This window comes from Phaenicophaeus curvirostris, chromosome 3, assembly GCF_032191515.1.
Source record: "Phaenicophaeus curvirostris isolate KB17595 chromosome 3, BPBGC_Pcur_1.0, whole genome shotgun sequence".
NCBI lineage: Eukaryota > Metazoa > Chordata > Aves > Cuculiformes > Cuculidae > Phaenicophaeus > Phaenicophaeus curvirostris.
The window spans coordinates 61,621,039-61,636,996 of NC_091394.1; the positions used below are offsets into that span (position 1 = coordinate 61,621,039).

General features: G+C 38.6%; 1 protein-coding gene across 1 annotated transcript in view; it reads left to right on the forward strand.

The window, feature by feature from the left end:
• The window catches only part of NKAIN3 (sodium/potassium transporting ATPase interacting 3), a 354,764-nt gene extending 342,344 nt beyond the window's left edge, over positions 1-12,420 (forward strand). The window contains exon 6 of the mRNA XM_069854196.1: positions 10,877-12,420. Coding sequence (XP_069710297.1) covers positions 10,877-10,890 — 14 coding nt within the window. The 3' untranslated portion in view covers positions 10,891-12,420. The remainder of the gene's footprint in view (positions 1-10,876) is intronic.
• Positions 12,421-15,958: the final 3,538 nt, after the last annotated feature.

Sequence of the window (15,958 nt, forward strand, 5' to 3'; positions counted from 1 at the left end):
GCCCAGAGAGGTGGTAGGTACCCCATCCATGGAAATGTTCAAGGTCAGGTTGGACAGGGCTCTGAGAAACCTGATGCAGTTGAAGATATCCCTGCTTCTTGCATGGCAGTTGGACTAGGTGAGCTTTGAAGGTCCTGTCCAACCCAAACTATTCTATGATTCTATGAATATTATATGCCGTATAGCATATATATATACACACACACACAGATATACACACACATAAAAGACAATTAACTTCACATAGGAATATAATTATAATAATATAATTTTCCTTAAACTGAAGATCATACCTTCCTTTAAGATTATTTTGGTTTACTGCTGTACTAAATAATCTTCTCATTAAAATGTAACTGTTATTCTGACTAGAGTGAATATATTGTTTATTAAGAGCTCCTTGACATTTCTCAGGCCCGTGTATGGCTTCCCTATTACCAAATACTCAGTATGCCTTTTTTTTAACTAGTTGATTTGATTCAAGCTTCTGCTTAGCTAACTTACTATTGATTTTGTTTTAGTCTCCACCTTCCACCTCCTTGGCCTTTCTGTTTAGATTAGATGTGCTTTTAAATGAATGCCATCCCAGCCCCCCGTTGCCAGCACCTTAGCCTTGTCACTTAAATTGCATCTATTGTTAAATCAATCTTACTCCGGCATCCAGCATCCCTCTCCTGAGCTTTCCACTTGACATCACGTACAGACCTAAGTGGTGCCTGTTCCTGTCCCTGCCTTTCACCCAGCTTCTTCATTCAAATGAAACCTCTTTACAAATCCATTTTCCACTTCCAGTACCAATCTTCTTTCTTCTTCATTTCTAAATAGCAACAGCTTTGTGTCTATTTTAATTTGTGGAACTTGACAAGAAACTTTTCAGACTCCCACTCTTCTGTGTAAATGTCATGTCCCTCAAGCCTAACTTTCATGCAGATGGGTTATACTAATTTCTGGTACTCGACCTAAGTAATATCTATTTTGTTGTTATTGTTGCGTGAGTGGTATTTTCCCAGTTAGCACATCACACCTAAGAGTCTGTCTTGTAAAAAGCTGCCTGTACTATGGGAATGGTAAGCCTGGCGTGAAGTGAGAGGTTCCATGATCTTCCCAGGCACAGAGGTGAGGCCAACAGGTTGGTAGTTCCCAGGGTCATCTTTTCTATCGTTTTTAAAAATGGGCACTATGTTACCCTTCTTCCAGCCACCAGGGACTTCTCCTGATTGCCATGACTTTTCAAATATCATGAAGTGTGGCTTGGCAACCACAACATCCAGTCCCTCAGAACTCTGGGATGTATCTCATCAGATCCCATAGACTTAGGTTCAGGTTCCTCAGTTGGTCATGAACCTGATCCTTTCCTACAGTGGGAGGGACTATACCACTCTGGTCCCCTTCTTGCCGTCCATTGAGCCAAGAGTGTGGAGAGCGGTTGTCAGTGAAGTCTGAGGCAAAAATTTGTTGCATACTTCAGCCTTCTCCTCATCTGTTGAAATGAGGTCACTATTTTCATTCATCACTTGGGGTACACTTTCTTTAACCTTCCTTTTCTGATTGACATACCTTGCCCATCTTGTTAGTCTTTACTTCCCTTGCCAAGTTTAGCTCCAGCTGTGTCATGGTCCTCCTGACCCCATCCCTACACAACCAGGCAGTGCCCCTATACTCTTCCCAGGTTAGAAACAACAGTTGTGATATTCTTGGATATATAACAACCAAGCAGATATAAATACTTAAGTCTTGTCTCCAAAAGAAATAATTGGATCATACTGACAGCAACTGAAGCAAAAAAAAAAAAAAAATGGTATGTATACAAAGAACAGCAGTCCAGAAATACAACCCTGTAGGACTCAACTGATAGAGAAAAAAAACAACCTGGGGGAACAAAATACCTAACGTGTGACATGGCAGTGAACTGTAGGTGGAGTAGATCAATTCCAATCAGTCCTAGCATCTGCACTAAACATTTTTAAAAGAACTCTGTAGTTTATGCTATCAAACTCAGCAGAAATATGAAGGCATGCTAACATAACACATATTCCTGAATCCGAATACTAAAAAAGATCAAAGCGTAACTTCAGAAAGCAGATTCAGAATTCTGTTTCTTCTGAAGCCAACTTGGACACATTTATGTTGATGATCGTGTTTGGAGAGGTGACTGAAGCTGTAGCAGCCTTCTGCACAACAGCCTTTACCCTTGACTGCTTCAGCTGCCATTTTAGTAGATTGACTGGGTACCTGTTGTGAAAACTAAGTGGCATTGTTTCTCTCTTGGTACAGTGTGAATGCAGTTTCTGGACATTTAATGTCTTTTATGTGTGGATTATATTTTCTTTGCTAGCTTAATTTGCACATAGGCAGTATACTAACTTTAATGGTAAGAAAAAGTGAGAATTCTAGAGCATTCTGCACCAAAAGGGGTTAAATCAGAAAGTGTGCCAGGGAGGGGAAAATCAGTAATTTGTGGAAGCAGGTGAGCTAAGGTTTTTCGCATTTCTAATTTTCTTACGGTTTAAAAATGAGGTAGGACATCATTATTGGAATTGTTTGTAATTTATTTTGGTCATATGCAGAAAGATGGCTACCCTTCACTGTATTTAAAATCTTATTTTAGAACTAGCAATAACACCTTTAAGTACAAACCTCAGGAAAAAAACTTTCTTTTTCTGATGTGATTTTAAACAATACTTCCATGTGCTTTTTTTCCATAAAAAAATAACAACTTGTTATTAGTCATTAGACAAATATTTTAACCACCAAGATAAAAATTTTTTTAAAAGTCAATATTCTCATTAAAACCTTAGCATTTTCATTAAAATGAAGAACAGAAAAATAGTGACCTCTATAGGAAGAAAACTTATCACCGGAAATATTTTGTTGGAACAGCCCTGCTGTTGAATAACGTAGGTCGTAGCCAGCTATGCTGAGATGTATGTGATGTTTGATGACCAGGCTGATTTTCTTTGTAAAAAAAGATTAGAGACAGCCAAGTATTTAGAGATCAACTGTATGGGGTTCGACGAGGCTCAGTGTCAGGTCCTGCACTTTGGTCACAACAACCCCATGAAATGGTAGTCTTGGGCAGGAGCGTCTGGAAAGTTGTCCAGTCAAAGGGGTCTTGGCCCATTGCCAACAAAACATGAGCCAGCAGTGTGTCCAGGTAGCCAAGAAGGCCAGTAGCGTCCTAGCTTGTATCAGAAATGGTGTGTCCAGCAGGACTAGGGAAGTGATTGTGCCCTGTACTCAGTACTGGTGAGACCGTATCTCGAATACCATGTTCAGTTTTAGGCCCCTCACTATAAGGGGGACATTGAGGTCCTGGAGTGTGTGCAGAGAAGAGCAACAAAACTGGTGAAGGGGCTGGAAAACAAGTCTTACGAGGAGCGGCTGAGGGGACTGAGGTTGTTTAGCCTGGAGAAGAGGAGGCTGAGGGGAGACCTTATTGGTCTCTACAACTACCTAAAAGGAGTTTGTAGCGAGGTGGGTTCTCTCAAATAAGCAATGGAATGAGAGGAAATGGCCTCAAGTTGTGCCAGGGGGTTTAGACTAGTTGTTAGGAAATATTACTTCATGGAAAGGGTTATCAAGCACTGGAATAGGCTGCCTGGGGAAGTGGTTGAGTTGCCATCCCTAGAGGTATTTAAAAGCTGTGTACATGTAGCACTTTGAGACATGGTTTAGTGGTGGACTTGGCAGTGTTAGGCTTACAGCTGAGCTGGATGACCTTAAAGGTCTTTTCCAACCTAAATAATTCTGTGACACTGTGATTCTGTGATTCAGCACAGTCCTGCAGATAAGTGTGATACTCGCATGTTTCAGTGTAGGGCAGTCATTGAAGTTATTGTCTATCTCACTAGGTGAAGACTAAGAAAAAAAGCTGGTGTAAGATCTTAAGAATTATTGTGGAGCCCTGAAATATTCCCTTCTGTCTTCCAGTAATAAAAGTTTATGTAAAAGGTTGTCTCTTAGTTATTTTCTACCACTTTATCCTGTTTTAACCTGATTACTGTCTGCTAGTTCTATGTAGAGACAGAGCAGCAATCACTGTGCCACACATGATTAATGATGTCTCTTCTCTCTTTCTTAATTAATAGTCTTGCACACATTTTCCCTTCTTTAGTCCCCTACATAAATGAGAATCTATTCCTGGGATCCTGCAAAGGAATGTATGATTGTTCTGCTCCATGAGGCTTAGGTGCTCAGACTTAGTATGAAGGGGGGAAAATGGATAGTATTGGCTCCAGACAGATAGCTGTGTCAATCTGGATGGTTCAGTGAAAGCTGTTAGAACAGTGTGCGTCTTGAGAATGGAAGGCAACTGAAAAAGTAGAGACTCTAGGAATGAAACATACTCATCTGGAAAGCTTATATAAGCTACAAATGTAAACAGCAGAAAAATCAAAACTTTGGACTCTGTGCATCTAGAACTGTCTTGTCATCAGTCCCCCATTTTTGCTTCCTTGTTCTTGTTGATTTTTGGCTCTTTTTCCTACTACTTGTCGTTTACATGACCTGATTATACCCTCCCCAGGTACTTACCTGTTCTTAATGAATGTAATTACATAAATACATTGCCATTCAAAAAAATTTCAGTGCAAGGAAAATTATTCAATGCAAAATCGTATTTGGAACCCCACAGGTTAATACAATCTTCTGTACATAAAGACACTCCGTCAGGCAGCTGATAGTCTGCTCTTCTCTTGGAAAACGGGACAGCTGGAGGTGCCAGCCATTCAAGCTGTCAGTTTTGGGGCTCACCCTCATTTGTAAAAAGGGAGGGGCAAGCATCAATAGGATCTAAGGTATTCCAGGCCAAGAGGCTTCTGGATTTACTAGAATTGTGCTGTCTTCATATCATTACGGTGTTCATAGCCTGCACCCCCAAGACATGCTTAGAATTTGCTACATTTGAAAGGAGAAGCTAGTACTATATCAGTGGGCTGGCAAGCTGTGGCAGCTGTTTGCACAGGGCCTGCCAGCAAGTCAAGGGGATGTTGCCAGAGAATGTGAATTCTAGATGAGAGAGTAGGAAAGGAGAATGGAATTTTTTTGAGCTCTGATTCTTCTGCACTGAATTCAAAGGAAAGCAAATTTTTACTGGCATATGGATGAATGAGCTTGATTAACACTAGTAAGGCAAACCTAAATGTCATCTGGCTAGAAGAGAATAACCCTCAAAATTACTGATCACAGTGGATGCACTTTCTTCAGCCAGCAGTGTACTGCACTTTCTCACTCAGGCATATTATGACAACTGCTACTCTGATATGGCCAGTAAGTGAATGAACATCATTTTAATGGACTACCCACAGTGAACAGCCAGCACAGATTTGCGCTTCCAAGCCAGCAGGTAGTGAACTCTAAAGGAACATTTCATGCTGGCCATTAAAGCATCCAGCATGACCACATAACTGAGGTGACACAAGGAGAGAGCAATTCCCTGGGAATATGGATCATGTTTTGCAGCCAGCTGCAGATAAAATAACTAGCTTCTGCCGTAACCTGCTATTATCTGTGGGGTGCTAAAAAATCCTCTCCCTGGGATTTTAAGTTTTGCTGTGTGTAACTCTAGTTAATGACTGGACTCTGTGGGGTGTTCCTTGTTTAGTGACTGAATATCCCTACTGCCAACAAGTTGTGGATTGGGATTTTAGGTTTTTGTGGTTTGTTTTGGTTTGGTTTTCATTTAATGCATAGAATTGTAGAACCGCATAGAATTTTTTTTCCATTGAACTTTCTTCTAGGCATGTGCAACTTTCTGAAGTTAATTATTGTAGTCCTATAAATTTATGGCAGAAATTGTCTATAGTCCATTAACCAGACCAGAAATAAACAAATTATTTTAAATAATCCCTAAACTAACATTTTCCTCTTGGAAAACCTATTCAAATGCCATTGCTGTTTACTGTTGGCCAATTAAACAAAGGGATGTATGCATCTGAAAAGTTCAGTCAATGTAAGTTTTTAAAGCATTTGACCAAGTTGGATATCTAAGTTTTCTGTTTGAACTGAAATGTACATAGTAGTGTCTTTGTATCAAATGAAAGTAAAAATTCAGATTTGTATATTTAATGACCATTTATGATCTTAGTCCTGAAAGTCTACTGGATATAAATAATGAAAATATCAGGTAAAATCAGACTGAATTTTTAAAACAAAAAGTAACTTTCAATTCAAATTACTGATGATGAATCTTCATGTTAAAGAGCATTCAGCCATAAAAGAAAATGCAGAATGAAAAATGGTGCATTCCATTGTCTTATGTGATAGACCAGCTTCTTGCCTTGGGAATTAGCTTCACATGAATTTTAAGTCGAATTTCAGCTTTAATACTATATAACACACCTTGGACTGCAAAAGAGGAGGCCTCAGCTAAACAGGTTTGAGCAGCTCACCTCAAAACTTGTTGGATGGTGCTATTAAATATATTTTCTTTGTCAGACAAGTACATGTCTGTGCTGTCAGTCATTAATACATATCAACATCATTTCTTTCTCCAAAAGATATGTTGGTAGAAGGACTAGTTACTTTAAATTCTTTCCCTGCTTACAGTTGCAGATGATGCTTGTGATTGCTGAGAGAAATGATGTGCGGTTCTGAAGTGGTGAATTACCTCAAAAACATATTTTTCTGACTCCTTCTATCACATATCCTCAGTGAAAAAAAAGAATCCCTTCAGAGAGCAGGGAAAACCATAACCATATAACCATAAAAAAAAACCCATGCACATGATTTATTCTAAAAAAAATGAGTCAATTGCTGTACCGTACATCAGATTTCTAGATATGTTGAGAATCAACCTTTAGAAAAATGTGTCTCCAAATACGTCTCTTTGTAAGGCCTCAGTCCCATTAGTTCTTAAGTCCATTTTTATGTATATTATTTTGTTTACTGACAGCATTTTGACAGATAGCTGCAACAAGAAGAAATACAGTATAAAGATGAGGTGCAGATAGTCTAGGGCTGGAACTCAGGCTGGGGTAGCTCTTCAGCATTGTGTCCTGATCAGACAGATTTAAGAAAACAGTCTTGCAGCTAAGTTGGTGCCATATGATTGAACTACATATAGTTGAGTTTTCAGCCAAGATACCCTTTTACTGAACTCAAGAGGAGAGACGATATCCCCACATTATTTTTGACACAGAAATCTTGAAAGGAAGTGGAAGGATTCTGAAAAGGCTTCCTGCCCCTACGAGTTCATCTGAAGAAGTTGATGCTGTTTTTACACATTCAGTTCTCACCTGTATATTCTTAAGTCAGCGGACATTTTTGTTGGTGCATTACATTCCTGCAAGTCCATTGAGTCATAAAAGTTTAGGAGAAATTAGGTTCAAAAGCTAAACTGTTTACATTGCCTGAATTTCTAAGAGCTTCAGAAGGAGTTGAAAGTAAATTACGACATCTATGCTGAGATTGCCCTAAAAAGAAACAGCTGCATTACTCCACAGTGGCTTCTATTTATCCACTTTGTGGATCCGTGAATGCTCCTTTTGCATGCACGCAGGCAGGAGTGTGCATGTCTGCTCGGCCAACTGCTATCCTGCCTTGCTAGGCAGTGGGCTAAATGGACCCCTAGAAAGACAGAGCACAGAGCACTTTGTAAGCAGATTCCACAGCATCTTTACCTACTTGGTTTATTTCTTGTATGCAAACCTGTGCATGCGTTTACTTTTTTTTAAACATAATTTGTTCATGTTTCTTTTTCAGTTGACATATTTTCATTTCCATTTGTTCATTTCTGGAACTGTTGTATTTTCAGTTGATTTCATAGGCGGACTTGACACATACTCCTACCGACAGCCCCCCCAGGAACATGTTGAGTTAAAGCCTGTAGGTAAGGTTCTGGTCCTATCGACCACATTAATCCTTCTAACTGGACCGAAAGCTAAACTTCTCCTGAAATAATTTTGGCATCAGGTTACTAATAATTTAATTGTATTTTAATTAGAACTTAAGTAAAAATTAATCCACATAAAACATGCAAGTAAGGACACTATTCCATTGTCATATCCACTAAAGCAAGGATTAGTAGGTATCACCATGCCTGCCGTGTCATGCCTCAGCTTAATGCAAGTAGAGGCTTGCAGTGAAGGATGGAATTGCTTCCCTGATGACTCTTTAGCAAGAAAACTGCTGGTTTATGATTGCTGATGCAGCATAAACCTTAATGAGATTAACCCATTTATGGAAAAGCAGAAGCATTTACATTTGTCTAGATACTGAAAGAAAAATGCGTACTGAAAATCTGCTAGTTAAAATCTGTCTGTGTAAATTTCTGAACTTCACGGGAGGTTCATTAACTCTTTGTCATCACCTATTTGCTCATGCTATGAAAATTACATGTTTTCACAGGCTCTTCCTACTCTGCTACCAAATGAATAATTTTGGATGCATATCTATTCATTTTATTTGGAATAATATGATATAGGGAGACATAATTAGTACATACATTTTGGCAGAAGCTCAGATAGTAGATGATATTCCAAAATATTATTGGTAAAACAGAGGATGTTCATTGGAAATTCTACTTAGATGCTTGTAAGTTGTTGCCCTGATGCTTTCTGTCTTTAAATTTACCTTCAGGCCTTTCATGCATCTTAAACAGACTCATAGACTATAAATGCAACATGAAACCCACATACAGATAATTGACTGAAGATGATGTAATGACTTACTGTATTTTACTTACCAATTAACAGAATTAAAATGGACTTTAAGGATTTTCCTGGAGTAATCAAGTGTGCACGTGCTGGGAGTTTTTATTTAAAGTGGACAATTGCTAACCAAATGTTTTGAGTCAGCAATCGGCTTCTGAACTTTCCTTGCAACTTTATTAACCTTTGCATGTTTTTTTAAATATACTTTATTCATGCTATTTGTAGAAATAAACACAGGCAAAATTTTCCTCTAATTCAATGAGCAAATATTGTAGGTTTATGAAGTCCCAAAAAGGAGAAAAAGCTCTGTTTCAGTATGATGGGGTATGTTAGAACAGGAAGAAACATCACATTAAGGCAACAGAATGAAATAATGAACAGTTTGATATGTCATTAAGTACACCCTCTACATTGGAATCTGCATTTTCACTAATGTTTTCAGAAAGATGACAGTAAAATGGAGTTTTGACCATTCTGAATAAGCTTCTAGACTGAAAAAGTGAAATTGATATCTAGGAAGAAGAAAGGCACAGCTACAACATTTACACCTCTCCATAAATGATTTTAATCTCTAAACTTGCATTCAGGTTGGTTTATACACTGACCAATACAGAGGAGGAAAAGTAGTATCAGTGATCAAAGTCTGAATTAAAAGCCAAATTGCTGGGAATAATTTGAGTAGTTAGTGGATTGTGCCAGAGATTTGCAGATGCAAATGTGCAGCACATCAGCCTTCTTGACTTCTTTTGATAAGTTAATTGTTATATATATCAGTTATATATAGTCTGAGAATTCATAGTATCCCTAAGAAATATGATTTCTTGTGTCCAGGATGTGAAAAACTCCATTTCTGTTTGTTTAGAATTGAATATAAACAATGCTTGTTAAATTCATTTAAAGCCTTAAAAGTTACAGTCCTTTTGCCATCCTTACCACTTTACTCATGTGAAAAGAGAGTGTGATGTTTTTTATAGATGAAAGCTTGTCTATATTTCCCTTTTTCTCATCCCTTTTATTTTCCTTATTTCATTCATAAATTAACGAAACATAGGTAACTAAACATAGTTAATTTAGGTTTATAAGTTAATAAGGTTCTGTGGCCTCATCACAGAAGACAGTCATATTCAGTGTAATGTCTGCTGCTGTAATTGTTAATGATTAGCAAGTGTAAGATTAGTTTTCCTTTTCACTCCTGAAATGAGGATAGATTTGAACTTGTCTCCTGAGGAACATATTTTAACGTAATATGAATGATCATAGCTTGTCTGCTCTTTGTTCTGCCTGTAAGTCCATTAGGCTACTGGACAAGGAGAAACAGGGGTCTTTACCCAGAATACAGTTTAAATTAAGATGTGTGTAAGACAGGAGACAACAGAGAGAATGGAAAAACAACCCATCATGTTCTCACTGGGACTCAAGCACGTGGACTATAAAGAGGACTGCAGTGTTTTCCTCTGTTTCAAGCATAATGTCATCAGCCATGTCACTCAGTAGTAATTAGAACTGCTTTATGTACTTCTACAAAGACAAGAGAGAAGCATGGGGATTATAAGAAAAAAAAATTTGTTTTTTGGCTTTTATTAGGGTTTTTTATCATCATCATCTTAATTATTATGATTATTATGAGGAGGAGTGATATTAGTATCATTATTAATGGTTTGCAGCAGTTAAAACTTACAGGTGCCTTATTTCTGTTTGGATGAGTAGGTCTGGTCTAGTGCCAGCGTAGCTTTGAGCAATGCTGTCTGGACAGACACTTAAAATCCTAGTTTCACTTAGGAATATCCCTAGTATTTTTAGGAACATTGCTAGCTTCTGCTCATGGGACTGATTCAGTGTCTGAGCAGGTCTGTCAATGGAGAGGTCTGTGATCTCTGATGAGTCTGTGTTGTCCTGTCCTGTTTGTATCCTCTCCTGAGACTCTACCCACTGTAAAATTGCAACAAGACTATTATAGATGTGAGCTTCAGACATGTTTCACCACCTGCAGGATTTTTCCAAAAACATTTTTTGCCTTTGTGGTATGCGTGATAGAAAGCTACCACTTTGTTCCCAGCCATCCATTCTTGACCTTATATGTGGGTCTTACACCTGAGGAAATTAGTGACCAGAGGTGATTTATCCACTAGTTTATTAGTTACTAACCTGTCGGCTGGTATGAATTTACACCTCACAAATTAGAAGATACACATTTCATTTGTAAGTAATTCCTATGTTTTGCTTTTTAGGTCGAAGTAAGTAATGAACATGGACTCAAGACTTCTGCTGCTGTAGCTGAAGAAACAGATTTTAGAAGAAAAGACCAACCTTGTGACTCATCATTCTGGAAGAAGCCCAGCATCCATTTCTCACAGCTTGTGGATTGTTCTTCCCACAGGCTCAATGTCATTATCAGCATTGTTATTTCATAGATCCTTGTAGATGATCTTGAATTTTTGAATAATTTACTTTTATGGACACTTGTAAATTGTAAATTTTTTTCTTTTTTAATTTCAATATTTTTACAACATTTAGTTGTTAAGGCATGAAAACAAAACAACCTGTGAAAACTGAAAGAAGGGTACATCTTTCTCAAAAAATTCAGTATTTTTTGACTGATAAAATCATACTGTGCCTGGTCAAGATTGTGTCAGTAATTTTGACTCCAAAATTTGGAGCAGGAGTCAAAACCTTGCAGTGTACATAAGATCATTTCAATGCTGTACTTAGAATTCACAATGTCCACTCTACATTGTTTGAACTGCTGTATGCAGTAGGAATTGATCTATGACTCTTCTTACCCAGATGTTCCAGCACTAATGTAATCTAATTATCGAAATTCACATATGGCTACTTCTGGTTTCCTAAACTCTTTTGCCCTGACCCCACCACCTGTAGCTGTCTCTGATTTGAAGAGAAGTAGGACAACTGCTCTATGGATGTTGGTTTCTAGGAACCCATACATCCAGGGCTCTTTAGATGTCTGTGGTTTGCACATTTTTAAACTCTTTTCCTCCCTTCTCCCAGGAAGAAGCCAAGCATGAATGTACAGTACGAGGCACCAACTGAAGCCTTAGAAACTTCTGGAGATTAATTTTGATCTTAACTTAAAAGTAAAAAAGCAAACCTGAAAAATGTGTGTAAAATTTGTAAAGTTATTTGTAAATACTTCTAGACAAAGAACTTGTATGTAACTGTGGTATTTTGTTTTCTACTTTGTCACCACTAGCATAAAGTGATGCACAAAGATATTTCCTCTGGGGGGACTGGAAATCTTTTTAACAGAACATGTTGTTTTTTCTTAATTACTGTATATAAAGTGCTGTGCACAGTCCCAGAGAGTTATATCTCTCCACAGAGCCTGCGTGCCTCAGCATTCAGCAGAAGCTTCATCAAGGTTTTGGGTTTGCTTCTGGTTCTGTGCTTTATCATTTTATGGTTTCTTTGGTGGGACTGTCAGGAAGGACATTCCTTCTGATATGCACATCTCTACTTCTCTACCAGAAGCTGAACGGAGGTCCACCAAGTTCCTTCATAAATACCCTAAACAGTCTTCAGCTGGTAATTTCTTCTCCACCAACACTGAGATCCTAAACTTGCAGTCTTCCCTTGAATCATATAGTTTCAAGTCTGAGCAGATGAGAGCCAGAAGAAGGTTTGTCTTGATTCTTTCCCTTTCAGGGTCTATTTGTATTACTTATCGATACAAACCTAATTGGGATGCTATAAATATAATGGAGGTAGAATATCATTTTTAGGTGATAAAGCGTTTGTGGTGTATCCACCTGTTTCATAGAATTGTAGAATCACCATGTTGGAAAAGACCTCTTGGATCATGGAGTCCAACCATTCCTATCTGCCGCTCGCAACTAAACCATGTCCCTCAGCATCTCATCTACCCATCTTTTAAATACCTCCAGGGATGGTGACTCAATCACCTCTCTCACCATATTTGGAGAAAACACAGTGTGAACGTTGTTTAACCTTACCTGAAACCAAGTATGAAGTGAGTGTTAAGGCAAAGTCAATAGAAATGACAACTGAAAAAAACCCTTTCTTAGTATTCCTAGGACTGGATGTACCTCAAATGATATGTTTTGTGCGTGAAGTCAGACTGGTCCAAAAAGAGGGATGCTTTGTATGAAGTCAATGCCATATGTCTTTGTGTACTTGTATTCCCTCATACGCTCTTTCCCCCTATATTCTAGAACACTGCAAAGTGCAAGATTTGTCCCATCTTGAAAATTTCAACTTAAGACTAAAAATCCAAGTAGTTTGTCACAAAACTAATAAGAATAATATAATTTTTGAGGCATCATGAAGAAGAATGAATTGCTTTTAGCTGTAATATTTTAATAAGGTGAACACATTTTTGTCTACTTCTGTCATATTTTATTTCTGCTTAGCACAACGGATTAATTTTTTTTTTTTATGATGGCTCCAGAACTTCAAAGACAGGGATATCTGAGCACTGTTCAGTGTCTGACACTTTCCAGAAGCTGCCTTGTTTCAACTTTCTCAAGTACAGAGGAAACCCAGGATGTTGGTATTTAGCAAGTGATTCCTATGATCAGCCTGGCTCCCATTTGGGCTTTACATTTCAGCATTAATTTCCCTGCACTAATTATCATGGGCTGACAGATTAAAGGCCTCCAACTGAACCTGGCACTCCCCTCAGGACCAGGCAGGAGGAAGAGGAAGAACCATTACGTCCCAGCCAATTGCACAAATTCACATTCTATTCTAGCAGAGGTTTTTATCTATTTAATTTATATCAAGACAGACATGTCTGTTGGATTTTGTTTTACAGTTTTGTCTGAATGTATCTAAGCCCTGCCTTTCTGTGGGTCCTTCAGGTTTTCAGCTTGCTAATGAAAAACTGTGTACATGCCACAAAAAACCTGCAAAGAAGGAACCTTACTTCTCCTCCATCTGAAGTATTGATCACTTTTTAGCTGGGGGACACAAACTAGTATATCCCAAATACACTTAAAATCTCGGAATTGTTACCAATACAGCGAGTCTGCCATCTGTCTCACTTAATGAACAGAACAATCCTGATTGAAAGGAATTTATCTTCATTAGAATAAGCCAAAATGCACACTGCAATGCTGAGGGAAACTCTTATTCTTTTCTAAATTGAGACACAAAAAATAGTACCAATCAATATGCATGTTGGGGAAAAAAATCTTGAGAAAAATAAATGGATTTGAATGCTAATTACTGTGACCTCCAATACAGTAGAACATATTGGTTAATGTTTTTATGGGAAGCCATGAACAATAATTCCTTGATTTTAGCAATACGTATTTCCAGTAAGGTGTTAGGTGAGTCCCGGATCAGCCAGCTACATGGGAAATAAGTACTGGCTTTCTAAATAAACTTGGATAGTTTTCTTAAGCTTAACTATAACATGCAATTTCAGGAAATTACTAGGTTTGTACTGCAGAACAGAACTTGCTAACAATCCTAAAACCTCAGAGCAGATTATCAGTTTGTATAAACTCTTCTGACGCTATAAATTAGTCCTACTGTAGAATAACAGTAACAACTTAGAATAGCTAGAGAACTGTCCTTCAAATTTTGAGACATTTCTCCTCTCCCCAAGTTTCTGCTTAATTAAAGTTTTACAGAGAATCATATTTGCAGTTGTATTTCAACCAACAACAAAACTGGAGATATGACTGCTGAAATAAGGCACTACATGCTCACTAAGGACTGAGCCAGGTACCACCAGTTTTGTATAAGAGCAGCTGATGTGTTCAGGACCTGAAAACAAGAACTGTCTTGAGAAATAAATAGATTCTTGCCTGGTACAGTGGCATTAAGTGATGATATCTTACAATTTCTGGTGTTCCTGGAGGCATCGTTAGTTGGGCTGATGACCCCAGCTCTTTCCTATCCATGGAGATTTTTGACACAAAATCTTGAAGTAACTAACTTGTATTAAGTTCAAGCACGATCTGAAAGAACTGTCTGAAATGAAACAGTTCACAGCCTGGATTTGCTAAGTAGTTTTTTTAGTGCAAGGATATGGCGTTCAGTACTATAAATAATTTTTGATAGAGCTGTATCAGCTCAACCCATGGGAATTATATCTGATTTTAACACCTGCTTTCTCTGAATAGCGCAGTAGAAACTGTTAATAAGGTGGTATTTACCGTATATTAAGAAGGATGCTATAGTTTGAAGCTAGGGGTATAGGAGCTGGTTAGCATGCAACTAAACTAACTTTTCTTGTCTAAAACCTGGAAACAAATAACTGGACCACTCAAAAGCCTGTAGTCCTGCCCTCAAAATGGCAGATTTTAGCCCAGACAACTGGTGTCTTATTTCTTTCAAACAACTTTGAGTGCAGGCTTTATTTGCTCACAGATGCCTTGCAGGGCTGTCCGCTGGGTTTGGATCTTGAGTTTTACCTCTCCATCCAGTTGTTCAGAGCTCAGGGGATGCAAAATTATTGTCACCCCTGAGTGTCATATTGACAGGTGCAGCCTCTTCTCAATGCCAACTGTGATGTTCTCTGCACCCAGCTGTAAGCCCATCATTCATGTGGGCATTATCTGGCTGAAAAAGCCAACCCAACAGTCTATCAAGTTCCTTTGACAGACTTGGACAGTGACAAACAAAAATTGACATCCCAAACTAATTGGCTCGCCTCCTTCCAGTATCAGCCTCATCTAGTTTAATTAAAACAAATAACAGACTGGGACCTGTTTTGTATACTGAAGAAGGTTCCTTCCATGTACAGTTCCCACATCAGCAGGAAGTTTTTTGCAAACAAATTCAGCTCCTGCCTGCAATGCTGGGTGTGCTATTTACAGTGAGAAATCTGTTCTTTAGTGCCCAACGTAGCGATGGGGCTGTATCTCTTCCTACCGGAATAGTGCTTTTGCAGCAGAGTGGTTGGGTTGGACCCTGAGGCCGTTTCAGAGGTTTGGTGGGTTAGGGCTGCCCAAGGTGCCCTTATCAGTACAGGCTTTGAGAAGTAGTCTTTTTCCCCTCTGTGTCTAGGGAGTTGACTATCCTGCAACATTGACTGGGGATCAGCCTGAAAGATTCATTAATTTGTAGAAGATTCATGAGAGACCTAATCTATGCATTATGGACAAGCAGGGAATTCAGATCTGTGAAAATGGGCACATAAAGAAGATATTTCATGTCAAGATTATGGCAGCAGGTTTGCCTCTTAGAGCTGTGCCTGCATTGCATGCTGGTGGTGTGCTCACAACATGTCAGGGCAGCCTGGGTCACCCAGAAGTACCAGCAGCACTCTGCTCCACTGTAAGGGGGCACTAGATTGTTCAGGATCCTAAATAATTATTTAGCAG